The sequence below is a fragment of the Cyprinus carpio genome, chromosome B19 (genome assembly GCF_018340385.1).
Source record: "Cyprinus carpio isolate SPL01 chromosome B19, ASM1834038v1, whole genome shotgun sequence".
In the NCBI taxonomy this organism is placed as follows: domain Eukaryota; kingdom Metazoa; phylum Chordata; class Actinopteri; order Cypriniformes; family Cyprinidae; genus Cyprinus; species Cyprinus carpio.
The window spans coordinates 19,511,947-19,529,710 of NC_056615.1; the positions used below are offsets into that span (position 1 = coordinate 19,511,947).

At 38.0% G+C, this 17,764-nt stretch overlaps 1 protein-coding gene and 4 pseudogenes across 1 annotated transcript; 1 reads left to right on the forward strand and 4 right to left on the reverse strand.

The window, feature by feature from the left end:
* Positions 1 to 337: 337 nt before the first annotated feature.
* On the reverse strand, positions 338 to 4,301 carry LOC122140826 (annotated as a pseudogene).
* A 911-nt stretch (positions 4,302 to 5,212) lies between these two features.
* Positions 5,213 to 8,023, reverse strand: LOC122140626 (annotated as a pseudogene).
* Positions 8,024 to 8,987: 964 nt separating this feature from the next.
* LOC122140622 lies at positions 8,988 to 11,541 on the reverse strand (annotated as a pseudogene).
* Positions 11,542 to 13,783: 2,242 nt separating this feature from the next.
* LOC122140827 lies at positions 13,784 to 17,150 on the forward strand (annotated as a pseudogene).
* On the reverse strand, positions 17,149 to 17,661 carry LOC122140828 (desmoplakin-like). The gene has a single exon (XM_042745980.1). It carries the CDS (start codon positions 17,659 to 17,661, stop codon positions 17,149 to 17,151), a length of 513 nt encoding a protein of 170 aa, XP_042601914.1.
* Between the last annotated feature and the right edge of the window lie 103 nt (positions 17,662 to 17,764).

Here is a 17,764-nt window from a genome sequence, read left to right on the forward strand (position 1 = left end):
TGTAAAACCACATGCTGATGAAACAAGCTATGATGGGCAATGATTTGCCATAGTTGCTGACCAGTGATAGGCCTGGTCTCATATGGAAACATGAGTACGACTGCACTGACGGCAAACCGGTATTAAGTCAGAGCGGGTCACCCATGCTAGGGGGGGCTATCATTGTAGGGCATGTAGATGATAGAGGACTTGTATCCATGTGTGCGTCCCCAGTCCCAAACGTGCTCTTGGGGTTTCTGACCTAGCCTTTTGAGGAACGCATCATTGGTTTCTGTTTCATGGGATTTCTTGTGGGTTTTGTCCACAGCGGATATGGGATCTTCATTTCCATTTATGTTTATTGGGATGCTCTCGGGGCCACAGCTGGATGGTATTCAAAAGTAAGAAACTCCCAGGGCCAAAACAAACCACCATCATAGCCGCCAGGAAGAAAAAATAGGCTTCAACTGAAAAGTTAGCTGGTTGGTAGTGAGGCACCAAGGTAGGTAGAGTCTCTTTCAGAGCCGTTTAAAGATGGTTTCATTGGATCTGAGGATTTGAGATGCATTGACCACATTCCCTTACACCTACACCTTGAACCAACGCCACTAAAAGCTGGGACAAAGACCACTCAGCCTTCGCCTACATAATAAGTCATGAGATACGTCCGCCCTGAGCTGTGTCTATGAAGGGAAGGAAACGTCACCGAAGAGGTACAGTCCACTAATGAGATGAAAGAAGATGAGGAGCAGCAGGAGGAACGCTGCGCTCGTACTGCCTTGCACCACTACCGTCTCAATCCAGAAGAAAGCCAGGCAAAAAGGCTTGCCAGTATCCCGAAACCAACAATAAAATAGATAACTGAAGTTTCGCTGAGACATTCCTGGGCTAGGAAGCGGTGCATTAATGTGACAAACAGAGGTCCAGATGTTGGCCAGTTGGGGGGGGACAATAACGGAGATGTAGGAGGGAAGTATACCAACCTCAGGAACCTGTGGAACGATGAGAGGCAACTCCACCCACAGACCACAGATGGTGTGACCCAGGAGCCCATGCCAAACAGGCCAGCCAAAATATGAGTTGAGTGATAGATGTGGCCATGCTGATTTAGATCAGACTTAGTAACCTTAATGTCTTCAGAAAAGAAAAAACGATGTGTACAGTTAGTACCCAAGAGAATTTCATTCGATGGCAGACATTATTTTTGCATTTCTGCTTGGAGCCACTATGACGTACAAATGACACTTTATCTTTAAATTCCAAATTGGTGCAGTGAAGTTTATTTATTCAGCTGTAATATCCGAGAAGACTCAGCATTATGTCCTTGAGCAAGGACATTTAATCCAGGATGCGCTCCAGGGGATTTGACTCTTCAGTCAGTGCACGCTCTCTTTGGATAAGACACATCTGCTAATATGAAGTTATTCAGTAACATCTGCAGTAAATGGAACATTGTCTTACTAATACTTTGATGTCGTGCCAATGTATTTTTTAGAACAAAGTCAGGAAGTTTTTGCTTATTTGCAGAAAGCCTATCAAAGTAAAGCTCAGAGTGTAGTTAGCAGGGGGTTTGTAGTGAAAGTTGAGATCATGAAAATGGGCCCAACTGGTGTAAAACTGTCATAGCAATAAACTATATTCCATATATTTACATTGTTTTTGTAATTTTTTGCAATTTCATGTAAACTATAATGCAACTATAAAAAATTTAGTGTAATAAAATTTTTAAAACAAGTTAAAATGAGGTACGGCGAAGTGAAGATTATTATTATTATTATACACACACACAAACCTCTCGAGAAAATAGGGGAAAAAAAATTATTTTCTGCGTATTTTTCTCAAATTAAATTTTGTCAAACCGTGACAAGACGTATGAAAAGTGATGCTTCTACCAGCCCAAAAAAATAAATAAATAAATGCATCCAACACCAGTAAGAAATTTAAAAAAAAGAAAGCAATTAAACATTTCTCATCATCAGTTCCGTATTCTGATGAATTTTACCATATGTGTGTAATCTGTGGATGATAACATCACAGCAATGCTCCTCCGCGACATGAATAAATAATATAGCTTATGTATTACTTTTTATTGTTTGCACTGTTTCAGCTGCGTTGTTGTATTTGTTTACTCTTAGTTATTTGTCTTCCGGTCACCACTGAAAGCCTCAGGTTATACTTACAGTATGCTGTTTTTGGTTGTCACCTTCATTGATGTTTAACTGTTAAATGATAAGGTCTGTGTCTGTCTGAAAAGTTAATGGGATATGATAATCCTAGTTCCAGTATGCAGAACAATAAAAGTTACTCGCATATATTAAAATCATTATCATCGCGTGCTCATAGTATTAAATTCTGCATTTACTTTTTGTTTCCCACGTCATAGTAAACAGCGTTTTATGAAAGTATAGTGCAGTTTATACAAACCCTAATTGCGATTATTTTTTATCATAAGCAACAAACTTACTGAATCATACACAACTACCTAGCATGCAACATTTGACAAATGCATTTTTTTTAATTTACAAAAACAAAAAATGTAAAAAAGATTGATACATGTCAAACTGACAGATATACTCACATGATCTGACGCTTAGTCATATGAAGACAAATTCCTGTACTATGAGAGAAATGTCTTATATCCTCTGAAATGAGTGGGTGGGTCTATTCTAGCCAAACCATGACACCTGTCTGTTGATGTTTTATAAAGGGGGAAAAAAAATAATGTATCAATTTGTAATCATTTATTATAATGCTAGTATGGTAGGTCAGAAACAACTTTAATTATACATGTATTAAAAATGGCAATATTAACATTCGTATTTGGGGGGACAAAAAAAAAAAATCAATCAGTAAGCAATGAGAGCGTGTTTTTTTGCATACATTCTGGCAGGGAAATTAACAAAAAGTTAGCTAAGCAGAACAATCACAGCTTCAGTAAATGTTTATCTATAACCATTATGTATTATAAGAATGTAGTAAACAAAGTGACTTATAACCGCGCTGATGACTTAAAATAATAATATAAAAAAAAAGCGTGTGAAAGTAGTTTTATATTTCTGTAGTTTATAGATCATTTTAGGTTTTTATTTTTGTTTGTTCTTAGAATAAGGACCCACACATTTTCATACCACACTCTCATTTCTTTGTCAAATGAACCATTTATTTACTACAAAAGCTCTGAAGATCTTATACACAACAGCACAAGGCAATAAGAACATGTGAACTATTCAAAACAGAATATAATAATTCTGTGACACCATATTATTTTAAGCTTCATGGCTTTTTTCCCCTCACATCTTCATTGCACAAAGTATCAACAACATGTTAATACTGGTCCACAGTTAATTAACAGAGTTTAAATAAAGGCTTTAATTAGAGATGTCCAGGAATGCAGTTAGTGCACAACAACAAATCTCCAGCTCTCATAAAAAACCCAAATATGATTTAAACCCCCTTTTTATTTAGAATTTATTCAATTAGTGCCAAAGAATAAGTAGTGTTTAATGCCAAAAATGACACACATATACCAAAATTAAGTGCAAGATAACAGCAGCTGCAAAATCCAGAGTTAACCTTCATTAAAATACTGGCCTCGCATCTAAAAGATATTCAAAATCAAAAAAGGTAAAACCATGGCAGCATCACACATGGCAGATACGACAGGTTAGACATATTTTCCGATAGTACATTTAGACTCTATATGTACATTAAAACTAAAAATTTATACTTAAGACCCGATATTCAGCAGACAGTGTTGAGTGTCTAAATATAAAGGGAAATAATGGAAATGTGATGATACACATTTTTTACTTGTGGTCGTTAAAACACAAGTCATAGAAAGCAAAATTTTTCCAGTTAGGAACAATATAAACTTACCTGATTTGTATTCATCAACAATGACCAGCTTGCTGTTGGGAATAAACAAAATACTGTGCATAATACTACTATAGACAGTACAAGTCTACTCACTGGATAGTGTATATTGTAGTTATAGATTGCTGACTTATGATTTCTGGTCTAAACAATTGCTGACATGCTGATACCAAGGTTTTCCATTATGAAATCAAACTGGCTCTGATATCCAAACAAAGATGTCTTGGTCTTGGTGTATAAAAAAAACTTCTCACTTAATCTAGATCAAGGTCAGGGTGTTCACACACACTTTTAAAGTGACTGAAATGTGTCAACCACATATTCTTTACATTCTCAATGTGCCATGGGTAAACACAAAGATAAGCAATGTGATCAAGTGCAGCTCTTTTTTGCATTGCCATTAACTTGAAATGTCCTGTGAAGGCATCAGGTTTACCATCTTTTTCCATGTTAGACTAGAAGTGATTCCTGTTGTATAAAGGCATAGGGTGAGAGTAAAATCAAGTCCTGTAATATTAAAGGGATACTCCATCCCAAAATGAAAATGTTGTAATTATTCACTTACCTCCATGTCGTTCCAAACCGTAAAAATCTTCGTTCGTCTTTGGAACCACAGTTTAAGATATTTTGGATGAAAACCTGGCGGCTTGAGACTGTCCCCGATAGACTGCCAAATAAATAACAGTGTCAAGGTCCAGTAAAGTATGAAAAGCATCGTCAGAATAGTCCATCTGCCATCAGTGATTCAACCGTAACGTTATGAAGCGACGACATTACTTTTTTTACATCAAGAAAACAAAAATAACTACTTTATTCAACAATTCCTCTCCTCTGTATCTCTCCAAATCAGCGTAGTGCCATTTTGACATGGGACAGTCTCAAGCCTCCCTCTTACAACCCAAAATATCAGCTGCACCACAAGGATACGTTTTTTTACGTGTATTTACACTTTGGTTTGAAAGCAAACAGTGCATCAGCGCAGCGCTGCTGACACAGAAGAGCATACGCCATCTGCGTACTGCTCAGATTTACCAAAATGGCGTTACGCTGATTTGGAGAGACACCGAGAAGAGGAATTGTTGAATAAAGTCATTATTTTTGTTTTCTTTGTGTACAAAAAGTATTCTTGTCGCTTCATAACGTTACGGTTGAATCACTGATGGCAAATGGAGTATTATGACGACGACTTTCATATCTTTTATGGACCTTGACACCTGTTATTATTTGGCAGTCTCTGGGACAGTCTCAAGCCTCCCGATTTTCATCCAAAAAATCTTAAATTGTGTTCCGAAGATGAATGAAGCTTTTACGGGTTTGGAACGACATTGGGGTAGCGATTAATGACAAAATTTTAATTTTGCGGTGGAGTAACCCTTTAACTGCAATTGTCTGTGCAGTCCTGGGCTCGCTGGAAGACCTGGTACACACTGACTAAAGGGAACATCGTGAGAGCTCCAATGAGAGAGCCAGCCTGGATGAAGACCCCACACCAAAGCAAAGCTGCATGACCTGCTTCGTGAAGCAGAGTCCCAACTACAACCTTCAGGTAAGAGAACAAGCCAATGAAGATGATCCAGGATATGATCTGAATGAAGAAAGAATTACAGGCTTTATTATCTAGCATTATTTTTATACTGTATTACAGATAATGTGTGTACTATGTGTGGTGACTTATTTTCATTAATTATTTTTGAAATGTAAATCAATAATAAAGTAAAATAGAGGTTAAAGTCTATTGAGCATCTGTGGCATGGTCATTTACCCTAGAAAATATTTTAAAATATAAATAATAATAAATATTATAATAAAGTTAATATTTCTAAGTATAATTAATTATTATATTAAATGTTTAATGCATTAATAATGCAAGTATAATTTTACAACTGTTGCCCCATAGACTTCCACTGTACACAACTATTAAAATAAGAGAATTTTGACTCCAACTGATTTTTTTTTTCTTTGAAATATTGCTATAATGACCCTTTTTCACAACAATTATTTTTTAAGCATCTTAATTATCTTACTCATACTTTATCAAATCTTTAGAGATGATACAATAATGAAACAGAGTGGGGCGAAATCGCTAAACAGTTGCACCACTTTTGCACATGGTAGTTCAGTGGTGTAGTAAACAACACTTTTAACATTTCGAGAGATTTCGTTCTTAGTTCCTCTTCCCACTCAGTAATGACATACAGTTACTAACCACTACAGCAACTCCAGACTGACTTCCTAAAAGTGGTGGACAGGGACTCAGTGCAGCCAAGGCCATGAGATAGGCAGCAAAATACAGCCTCCAAGTGACATCATTCCAAGACCAATGCTGGACCTATAATGAAACCATCCATTCTAAAAATTCAACTAAATTAATAACACTTACACCAAACAATGATTTGACAAATTGTACATGAGCTGAATTTAAATCAGGGCAAACTGCCCAGCAGAGTTTAGCTACAACTTGCCTCAACACAACTGCCTGGAAGTTTCCAATATGCCTAGTAAAGCCTAGATTAGCTTGATCAGGTGTGCATAATTAGGGTTGGAGCTAAACTCTCCTGGACAGTGGCCTTCCAGGAACAGGACTGGACACCTCTGATTTAAATTAACAGGGCCCACTAACCACTGTTATGCACATAAGAGAGACATCAAGAACTTTAATACACTTACCTAAGTAGGACAAAACATGGCCACAAAGCAGGCCAGAGGGTTTGCAATGTTGCCCAAGACGACAGAGAGGTGAAAGGTCATGGTGCCATAAGGCAGACAGGAGAAACTCTGCACGGACGGCAGCACACCATTGGTCAAAGCATTGGATATTCCCAGCAACATGAGCAGGTATATATTGCGTGACGTCCAGAAGGCCACAACAGGTGCCTGTTTTTCAACTTCAACTTGTTCCTCAGAAACTGGGGAACCTCCATTTTGTAAAGGATGTGTCTCTTCCTCCATTTTCACTGTTTCCTGTTCAGTCTTTGGAATTTCCTCTGCTGCAGTCGGGATGACCACTCTGTATGTCAGAGCAAAAAAACTGAGGGCCGAAATTGCCAGCATCACAGACAAGAACCAGAAGAAGTTTTGGGCAGGGAAGTTTTCTTTGAGATAGTGGGGCTCTGTGCCGTTGGGTGTCTCAACGCACTCCAGTTTCCCTACACCCTGACCCAAAGCAACCACACAGGGAAAGAGTGCGCAAAGACCCTGTCCAACAAAGAACGTCCGGATGTATTGGGGGGTAACGGAACATGAATGGTAAGAATGTGACGTTTGAAGTGCAGCAGACAAATGACAGGATAAAAGTAAGCAGCAGGAATGGGACTGATCTTGGCTCTCCAGCGACTATGACTACCTGGGACCAAAAGAGAGCAAGAAATGCAGCTGCAACCACCCCTAGCACTTGTATGATGTGGATGACCAAGCGTTCATTCAGCCACCCTGGAGCAATGTGGTGGGTTAAAGTCACAGCCACTGGACCCAAAATTCCCAAATGCAAATCAGCACTGAAAGATAGGCTGGCAAGTTCCACTCTGTAAATGAAATGACATGTTTGAAGTTCTACAATTACCTGGATAAATACAGCATCTATTAGGTACAGCTGTGGCACGTTGAAGTTTTATTAAAACACTATTTACCTTCAGGTAGAACACCTACAACAACTGGCAACTCAACCCATAATGAGTTCACAGAGATCCATGAGCCCATTCCAAACAGGGCCACCAGAATATGTGCAACGATGGCATGATTCCACTATGTATCTGCCATTTATATGTCTAGGAAAAGGGCACAAGTAAGTTAGAGCATCCATGTTTTTAATTGTACATAATACACCTATTTCTCATGACTGTATTTGAAAGAATAGAATAGTCCAAGTAAATTGCTTTCCTCATGCTAAACTATGTCATTTGATATGGATTGAATTAAAACTTATAAACGTTTATGACTTCTTGCTTTCACTGAAATGCTTGTTCAACTGTCAGTGCTAAAATATCAGTGTTCACTTATATACAGTATACCAGAAGTAAATTTAAAATATAAAAACATAAAAATCTGCTAAATGTATACACATACATGCAAAAATAATTATTTCTTTTTTTTAAAAAATATACTCTGCTTAAATGAATAGTACTCAAATGTGTGCAAAATGCCTTTTGAAATGTTATAAAGAAAAAGCCACATGTAACACTGGCTAAAAAGGGTGAAATGAAAAAATATATATATTTGGATGGTAAATTATAATAATAAAAACAGTATGGATGGATGAATCTAAAGTCTGTAACATTTTAATTGCTTAAAGTGGAGATCTTTAAAAAACAAAAACACACCACACCACAAAATAAAAAATACACATAAAACAATAAATGCTTTACTTTACTTTTTCTCAAATGAATGCATCTTTAATGAATAACAGTGATTTTTTTTTTAATCAAAACAACATCAATTTCATAGTGATTCAGAAAATGTGTGTATGTGTGTATATATATATATATATATATATATATATATATATATATATATATATATATTATAAAGATTATATGCATATACATAACATTATATAAATATGTATTATTATTATTGGTAGTACTAGTAGAATGTTTTTTAAAATAAAAGTCAGGACAAGTATTTTGCTACAAGTATTTTATTTTGTAATTGCAACTTCTATAAAAAACAAATATAAAAAACAATGAACTAATTAACTGTTAACTGTATATACTAATAATGTCTAGTATTCCAGTTAAAGAACATGCTTTTTAGTAACAGAACATCTGAAAACAAAGATTTGTTTACCATATGTAAAAACAAAAGAAAATAATGCAAGAAGCATGCATTCAACATTTTTATCACGTTTTAAACACAATCAGAGAAACTCAAAGTTCTCCCTGTAACAAGGGCCAAAAACATGTGTTTTCTTTATATCAATACTACGCCTTTGTTGAGTTTGCTGACCAGTGGCTGTGCTTTGGGGGTCTGAGGATGATGTTTCAGTTGGGGTCTCTCGAAAACCATGCACATTCTCAGTTGGTGATGTAACTATAACTCTCTCATTGGCAGGACGTCCTTCAGTGTAGAAACCATGTCATTCAAAGAGAACCCTATGTGATTTAGCTTTTTGTCTCTGGAACCCAAGATGCTCTTTTTGGTAGTTAAGCTCACAGCGAATGACCTCACGTATATGTGCATGGCTTGCCCCTTCTAGTTTTGTGAGCAATCTTTCAACATCTTGCTTGCTTTTACATGGACCACCATATTTTGAAACTGCTCCAACAATCATTTTCCTATAAATGTGATCCTGAGCTTTTTGCTTTAGTCTAGACACTTTCATTTTTTTTTGCGGCATTGAGATTTGCTCCGTCAAAGATGGAGTAGCGTTTTTGAATGGTTTTGGCAGGGGACAATGTGTGACTGCTGCTGATGTAGGTTCACCTGCTGTCTCTCGGGAAGCAGGTTCTTGTTCTGCATTTTCGGAAACTGAACCCTCGGTCCGACAAAGAGTTTATCGGGCCTGTTCTTCTCATAAGGGTACGCATGACCAAAGGGGTACTCGCCCATCAGCTGTGAAAATGTGCAGTTTGCCATTTGAATGGCTATATCCGTAGGAAGATCTTTACAGTGTTCGCCGCCAGGTAAGAAATCTTTAAGATTGTCCTCGAGTACAGCTGCGAGGGCTTTCATCATCCTCTGTAAGCAAGCTTTTATCAGAGTACCAAACTGGTTCTCCGCATTATCATGGCAAAATCTGAACACTCCTTCGAAAGTCTTCTCTTGCATTGGAACCTGCAAGAATACATTCACAAAAGCTTCTGGTTGCAAAAGGCAACTCGCATCTTGCGACCATTCCAGCAGCTTTTCATACAGGCACAGGATGTATCTACTGAAAAGAGGATATTCTCCATCGCTCTTCAGAAGCTGCCAAAAGGGTCCCAAGACTTTAAGGTAGACAACAGCAACCACACAAACCAATGCCTGCAAGGCCTCGTCGTTTGCGTCAGCATTGACGCTCTCCAACAGGATATTTGAGTCGTCATTCAGGAGCTGTAGATCAGATACAAAGAGAGCAACATCTTCATGATGGTGAATGAGTCCAGCGGCTGCTTCAAAGTAGTTAATGATACGATTTGACCTATAAATAGGCAGCTTGGAAGGGTTTTTCCTTTCGAGGCAAAAAGCAAGCCAGTGCCTGCGGTAGTTTGGGTTGGTCCTCTTCGCTTGGACATAACAATTCCGAAGCCATGTGAATGTAACGGGTCACTGCACTCTCATCGAAGCTGACAAAACTCTGAAATCTGGGGTGCTTGTCGCGTCCGAATTTCTCGCCTGTGGTGTTCACTATATCTTTTTCAAATGACATCATTTGCTGTTCAATTACATCAATGAGTTCGAAAAGGAACTGGCACATATAACGCAGGAAATTCAACGTGTGGCACTAGTGGATGGGTGCTTCCTTTGACTTTGTCATCGAGGGTTCTTAGGTTAGCATCTTCCTTTAGCATTGCCGAGAAGTGATTTTGAAGCAGATCCAGTGAAACCACCTTAGCAGCTCCGTTCTTTCCTCCATTCATGTCTGCAATCTTTTGCCAAGACAGCACAGAAATATCAAGAAGTGTTACATTGTCGCCCGTGTCGGTTCTTGGGTCTTCTTCCACATCTTTCAGTGACCGTATTGGTGTTTGATGGCTCTGTGATCCCTGTTCCCTTTTAACACCGAATAAATGGGCCCGTTTGCTTGGGTTTCATGATGAGTTTTTCACAGTCACACATCTGTCTGCGAAACACAAAAGGGCTCATCTTCCTCCTTGACCAAAGAGGTAGGTTTATGCCTAGAAATGCGGCGCTTCTTCCTCAGATGTGCTTTGATCATTGCCACCCTCCTGTATTCAATGTCATCAGCATCGGCTTCAGGAGCAAGATCAAATGGACTCTGAAGAAACTCCTCCAGAAATCCGCGGCTCCTCTTTTCGGCTCCTCTGATTGTTGCGGTACTGTATTATCTGAAATTCTTGAGACTTGACCGTAGGAGCCTATAGGCTCTTTGGATCTTGCCATCACAACAAAATAAAGGCTCAAAGTTACGAATCCAGGACACCAAGACAACCGGGTCTAATTTCTCTCGTGAAATAAAATTAGTCAATTCAAGAATGAGACCGTTTGTGAGACCAGTTAATTTTGCACGATCAGAAAAGTCAGACATTTCAAGTAAATCTCTTCTCCCGATTCCGATACTATCACAGATAGGTCCAACAAATTCAAAGTTGACATCTGACTCAAGAAAGTTCTGCCTGGCTTCTCCAGTTAAGCTCAAAGCTGTCGTGGTGTTTCTCTCAATCAAGCTTCGGAAATCAGCTGACTGAAACATTGGGACAATCTTTTGAAGCCACTGAATTAAATCAACCCATGAAATATCTTGCTCCTCTCTCATCAGTCCAATCGAACCAACATGCGGATTTTCCAGGGTTTTTCATCCAGCTCCAACAGCTCTCCGTAATGAGCACCAAGGAAGTCATCAACAAGCTTGGAGTAAAAATCATCCTCTGCAAGACATAGTTTTCAAATGTAAATGAGCAGATAAAAAAAAAAAAAGTTGTTTGTTTTGATATTAAGTCATTGAATACAAAACAAAAAGTAGTACTCACTGAGCTCAGCAGCAATGGTCTTAGCACTCGCACTAGAGGAACCAAAGTCTTGCAGGTCCTCCATAGGTTGAACATCAAAGTGGCTTGTCTTGTTTTTTAAACCATCTGGTGGGAGCACGCTTCCAAATAAAGGCCAGATAAATGTTTTAGTAATAACGACCAGAGAATGATAGTCCACAGCTGATCTTAACCGTGCAACAAAGATTATCCTTCAGGTTATTTATTTTTAATCATGTTACAACAGGTGTACCTGCCTAATACTGTAGTTTTCCTATTGGGATACAGGTTTATAATAATTTTCAACATAAAAATAAATCACTTATTTTTCCATCTATATATTTACAAGACACATCCTTTAATATTAATTACATTATTAAGTTTGTTTCCTTAAAAATACACCATGGTAAGCTTATGGCAAAATATAACAAAATGATTCTAAATATAAATAGTAAATACAATGCTCTATATAATAACTGTAGCTTGGCATTAGCCAATGCTGCCATCAGAAATTAAGTACAATAACACCTTTCCTACACATTTTAAAGGACATCCCATATTAATAAATTACCTTAATTTTACAGTCGTGATAATATTTCCAGTAATGTTATCTGTCTGTTCCTTGGGTAATATATCGTAAGGGTTATGAATTATATAAGTGTTATGATTACTTGTTGCGCATGTCACACAAAATCACAATAAACTGAATGAATAGAATTCATGGGACTAAAAAAATAACACTGAAGGAATTGTGCAAAAGGTCAGTTTGCATCACTGCTAGCTTTACAACATAAATCAAGGTCACATATTCTGTCAACTGGGCCAAGTTAGTTATTAGTTATCCTGGAGTAATCAGGGGAAACAAAATGTTCACCACCTCATTCGCGCACGCGGCTGATTTTGTAAGAAAGGTGTTGTATTATCGACTTTCTGCTATTATTGACTAAATATCTATTTTTGCTTGTTTTGGTTTTACTGTTTGAAATCTCAAGTAACGTTACTAGGGCTGAAAACGAGAACATACGTTTTCATTCTTCGTGGTTTGTTTGTTCTCTCTAGCGCGCGAGGATGCGTCAATGCATGTCTCGAGAAGTTTGAAAACATGCTGTCTGTGTTTCATTGCTATTACTGTGGGGAAGTGGGAGATTACCATTAATAAGACGTTTAAGCAATGTTATGTAGCAAACATGTTTAAAAGTTAAATAAGCATTCAGAAAAAAAAAAACGTAATGTATTCATTGTATTTACGTTACATCAAGGATCATGTTTAAGTGCGAAATCTCGAAATGTACTCACCGACTTATTGTTCGGCTGTAGTATTATTTGCTTTGTAGTAGATATAGTTGTGCTGTGAAGCGTGCTTCTCTCTTTGGACCCTTTGCAGTGTGTAGAGTCTGGGATTCCGATTCAGCAATAATTTCCATAAAACGAAGGAGCATCCACTCTATATCATGGACTTCCCTGTCGAGTCACGTGTGCATCTGAAAAGTCTTTGGTTGGACATTTTCCATGCATTCTTTCTTTTATCGTTTAAAAAGGCTAGGCTAGTACACTTTGCTTCAGCGAATCAGTTTACAAAGAGTCGGTTCAGTGATTTTTCTTTTGCGTCATTACGTAATTGCGTCATCACATCTACCCTTATCCTGGCCAACTAATTCATTCTTATACACTCCGGCATGATTGTAAATGTAAAAATGTTTGTGCAAAAAATAATCTGTCCGAACTGTTCCAATAAAGCAATATGTAGGTACTTCTTGTTTCCTAAGTTTCTTTTCTATGAACTTCCTTTAATAAAGTGTTTGGTTAACTTCACCTTCACATGTCCCGGTTTTGTTGCAGCAGTCCGCTCAAAAGTCAAATTTAACGTAAATCTAGTTCTACAATTTTAAATAAACCTTATTAAAATTAATAGAAATGCAAAAAAAGAAAGAAAAATTATTGGACAATGTTGTTGTCTCGGGCGAACCCATCGGACCGATTCAGTCCGAGTTGTGAATGAATCGTTCATTCAGAATCGTAAGATTCAGACATCATTTGCAAACCAATCGATTAGACCTCAAAATTTTTTTTGCTGACGAATCTGACGTCTTTAACATTTGTAATCAGATATCAAACAAACAATGTATATTACTTTAAAAAACCGACAACGTTTCCTGTCCGCATCAACATGCAGAAATATTTGCTATGATCGTTTATTATTTTATGAAGAGCTATACTGTGTGTTGTGTGTTATTGCCTCCTTAATATTAGTCGCTTTGGACTAAAGCGTTTCTGAATGGAAAAAGAAATGTAACTAAAAATCTTTTGCAAAAGAGTTAAGGTCTCAAAAAACAATGGGTAGGCTGGGCAGATCTCTCGTCGCTGTGTACGAAAGCGGATATGACGACATTCGTTGACCAAAGAAAGCGCATCATGGCGCTCGGATAACAACAACAAAGGAGTATGAAGTACTGTCGTGCAGTTATATTTTAGTAATGGTGCTACAAACTCTAAATTAATTTGCACGACTGTCCAGATTTTTAGCAAAGACCCGACAAACTGCTGCTGAATCTGTTTGCAGCAATGCATAAAAAGGAGCTATTTTTTCAGTCAGCTATCTAAGTCGTGCTTTCGCCAATTTTATATATTTTGTTTACAACCTCATAAACGACGTTTTTCAGCGAGGAGATTTTTAGGGACCAACAGTAAGGCATGGAAAGCACAATAATGGAGGTATCCAACTCAAACACAGCACCCGAGTCACTCCAGGCTTCTTCTGGAGAAATGTCAACCAGTCAATCCAGCACAGCTGGGACGTCCCAGTCTGCACCTGCAAATCGAAAAAGACTTTTGAAAAGAAAAAGCGGGATTCCGTTACGGAAACAAAGGCAAAAAGAAAAGGAAAAAAAAACAACCGTAAAAACGAACTATAAGACCAAATTACAAACCGTCCAGGAGGGAGAAGACATTGCTTTTGATTATATCAATATAAACAGTAGTGACAGCATATGGAAGCCCAAGCGGAAGGGATGTAAGAAAAAGGAGATACACGCAAAAGGCAAGAGTAAAACCTCTGCTAACAAAACGAAAAAAAAGACCAGTAAAAGCGAAAACCCCCAAAAGTCCATAGAGCAAGCTATTGATAAAAATGTTGATTTGGAGAGTGTTAATGCTGATGGCTTTGATCGCTGGGGTCAAAGTTTGCCAATAGAGGTCTTGGTGAAAATCTTTCAGTTCGCAGTTCTCCAGGATGGAGCCGTACCATTTCTGTGCAGGTGAGGCATGTAATCTGTATTTGTGATATTCAGTTTCTGTCCAGTCTTGATACAGATACTATATTTGCTTTATGTCTAAAGTTCATTTGTTTGCTGTCTTTAAAGGGTTGGCAGAGTTTGCCGTCTATGGAATGGAGCTGCATCCTCTCCAATCCTGTGGCGTAGTGTGTCAGTTGGCTACTGCTGGATTGAACCCGGTAAGAGTCAATTACCAGGGACAGAACAGAAGATTAGGAACACTATAGACTGGCTAGCTGAAAACAGGTCAGTGATTGAACCAAACAAGAAGAACTTGAGTACTTACAAATCTTTTCAATTTTAGGATAATGCATAGAATGAGCTCCATCTATGCAAAAGAGCTAAGTTTTGTTATGTCTGTTTCTCACAGTTGTCTCAGTTGAGAGAGTTCTCCGTGCTTTGCCACTGGAAAAAACATGTTGATTATGTGATTCAGGTAATAATAATCCATCTGCTGTGAAATTTTTGGACTGCGCTTCTGAATCGTGTTTTCTGATAATCTCTGGTGCTCTGTTTTTCTTCTAGAAAGTTTCACAATCATGCAACCAATCTTCATTCTCTCAAGCTGTCTTACTGCACGGGAATGACAGAAAACAGCTTTCCAAAACCTTGGTGCTCAATGTCGATCATTAGAGAATATAAATTTGCAACACTCAGAGGTTTGTATGCAAACTGTTTGCTTAGATTCTGAAAGGACAGTTACCTAAAAATGAAAATTAAGTTTTATTCACCTTTATGTCATTCCAAACCTGTATGGCTGTGGAATAGGAAAGAAGAAATTTAGATGGACTTACAAATGAAATTTTCATATTATTTACTTGATTATATTTTTGTGGGTTTCTGAAAAGATTCGGTTCACGGTGCCTGGAAAAGAGTCACCAGTATAGTCAGTTTATAGTCACATATATTAAAACCATGGGGTAACAATTATTGGAATGACATGAGAAGTAAATGATGACTGCATTTTCTTTTTTTATGTCAACTTTTACTTTAAGAATTATAAGTATTTTGTATTGTTAATTATTTTTATTTTTTTTAAATATAGTTTAATGTTGATGGTCTGGTGTCCTTCCTTGAAGCATACGGCAACCAAATAAAGAAAATTTACTTCTCACACCAGCACCAAGAGTGACAAACTACTCAGTGCTTTGTCTTGTAAGTTGATATTTTTACTATTTACTTTTATATGTTTACTTCCTCTGCCATTTAAAGATGATGTACACTTTGAAATAATTATAAAATTCTTTTATTCTATAAAAATGTGAATTTGTAAACTTTATGTCTGTTTCTGATGATGCAAATGTCTCTGAAATTAAAGAAAGGTTGCTGTCCTGAGCTCATGCTGCTGGAGATCAATACTAAATTAGATGGAGGATACTGCCAGCTTCCCATCTGTATGTCAGGGAGCTTTGCAGATTGGATGCCCCTAAACTTCAGGTATTAACCTAAAATGTGCCGTGATCGTCATGTACACAAACCAAACCTATTAATCACCCCTTATATTTTTAAAAATTGAATGTGCCTTTAGTTTCATTAATTAATTGACATATCATTAATTAAAAACCTTATTTTGGACCAAGAAAAATAGTGTGCAGTTATGCATAGCTGTCTTTTTTCAGTTGAGGTTATAATATTTGAAATTCAAAAAAATATTTGCACACACTCTTAAAATGGTAAACATGTTCCAGAATGAGAATTTATAAACTGTGGTACTACAAAAACTACTACATCCTATTTTTTCTTTTCTTTTAATTATTTTGCAATTCAGACTTTTAGGTTGATGAATGTCACTCCAGTTTCCTAAAAATCCGCAACACACCGAGTTCAACATCTGGTTTTCCGCCATGTTAGCGGAGCTGTGTATTGCCACTTCCTCTCACTCTTTTCATGACTGACGGTGACCTGAAGCAATGCTGCTACCATGGCTCCCCCCCTGCGTTGGCTGGACCTACGTGGTGGCTCTCGCATCACAGCCACTGGCCGTCTATGCTCGAGCCTTGTGAGAGTAAGTCTTGATTTGTTGAAATAAGAAGAAAGTGAACTCTGATGTGGCCTCACACAGTAGTGAAAGATGTATGTAACCACACACGCATGATGAACTCACATGGTTTGATGGACTTTCCCCCTCATTTTATTCTTATAGTTTATAGTGCAAGAAGGATCTGATCTACACATATGACTGCTTTGATCTTTTCTGTAATTTTGCTGTCTTGTCTTGTGTGTGGACTGGAGTGTCTGTATTGGGTGCCTGTACTTCAACAGCATGTACCATGGTAGCATCACAAGAAAGGCATTACACATTGTGACTTGCCCACACAATGGAGCAGCACCCTCAGGGAACTTGATTTGGCCAACCAGCCATTTTCAGAAGAAGGACATGGAGATTGCCATGAGTGTTGGGATCAAAGAACCCCTTTGGTGTCATCATCTGGATCAGAGAGGATCTTGTTCATCTCCTCATCAAAGTACCCTCTTTGGTAAGCCACCTCCACAGGAACACGATGGCTATGCACAGGATCAATGATGCCTCCAGTGGCGATCTGAGCTTCTAACAGACGAATACCATGGTCCTTGACGATCAAATCTTTTTTCAAGGCCTGGAACAAGGAGATTATGCTCCCTGTGGCGGGGTCTGTGTAACCAGTGACTGCCCGTTCTGCAGAGAGCAGTTTGTTTTTCCATTCTGTCCCAACAAGTCCTTCAGTCACCGCCTGCTCTACTGACAGCTTTTTATTCTTTACTGGGTCAATCATAAAGCCAGTGGCAGCCTGAGCCTCAAGCAAAACTAGAGATGTTCCAGGTGTCAGAAGTCCCTTATTTTTGGCATTGAAGATGCTCATGGTTTGTTTGGTAGACTGCACAAACACACCAGCGATGCTATTTGTTCCTTTCAGGTATTTTCGCACAGAGTCCATTTCACTTACGTGATTAACGGTTACTTTTCCGGAAGTTAGGTCTTTGTAAATTTTCTCATCAATGACTTTGGATTTCAGCAACTCATCTGCACTCACATCCTTT

What these genes read in the sequence shown, in the direction of transcription:
- LOC122140828 (XM_042745980.1), bottom strand. Translation starts at nt 17,661, where the DNA reads ATGGACTCTGTGCGAAAATACCTGAAAGGAACAAATAGCATCGCTGGT.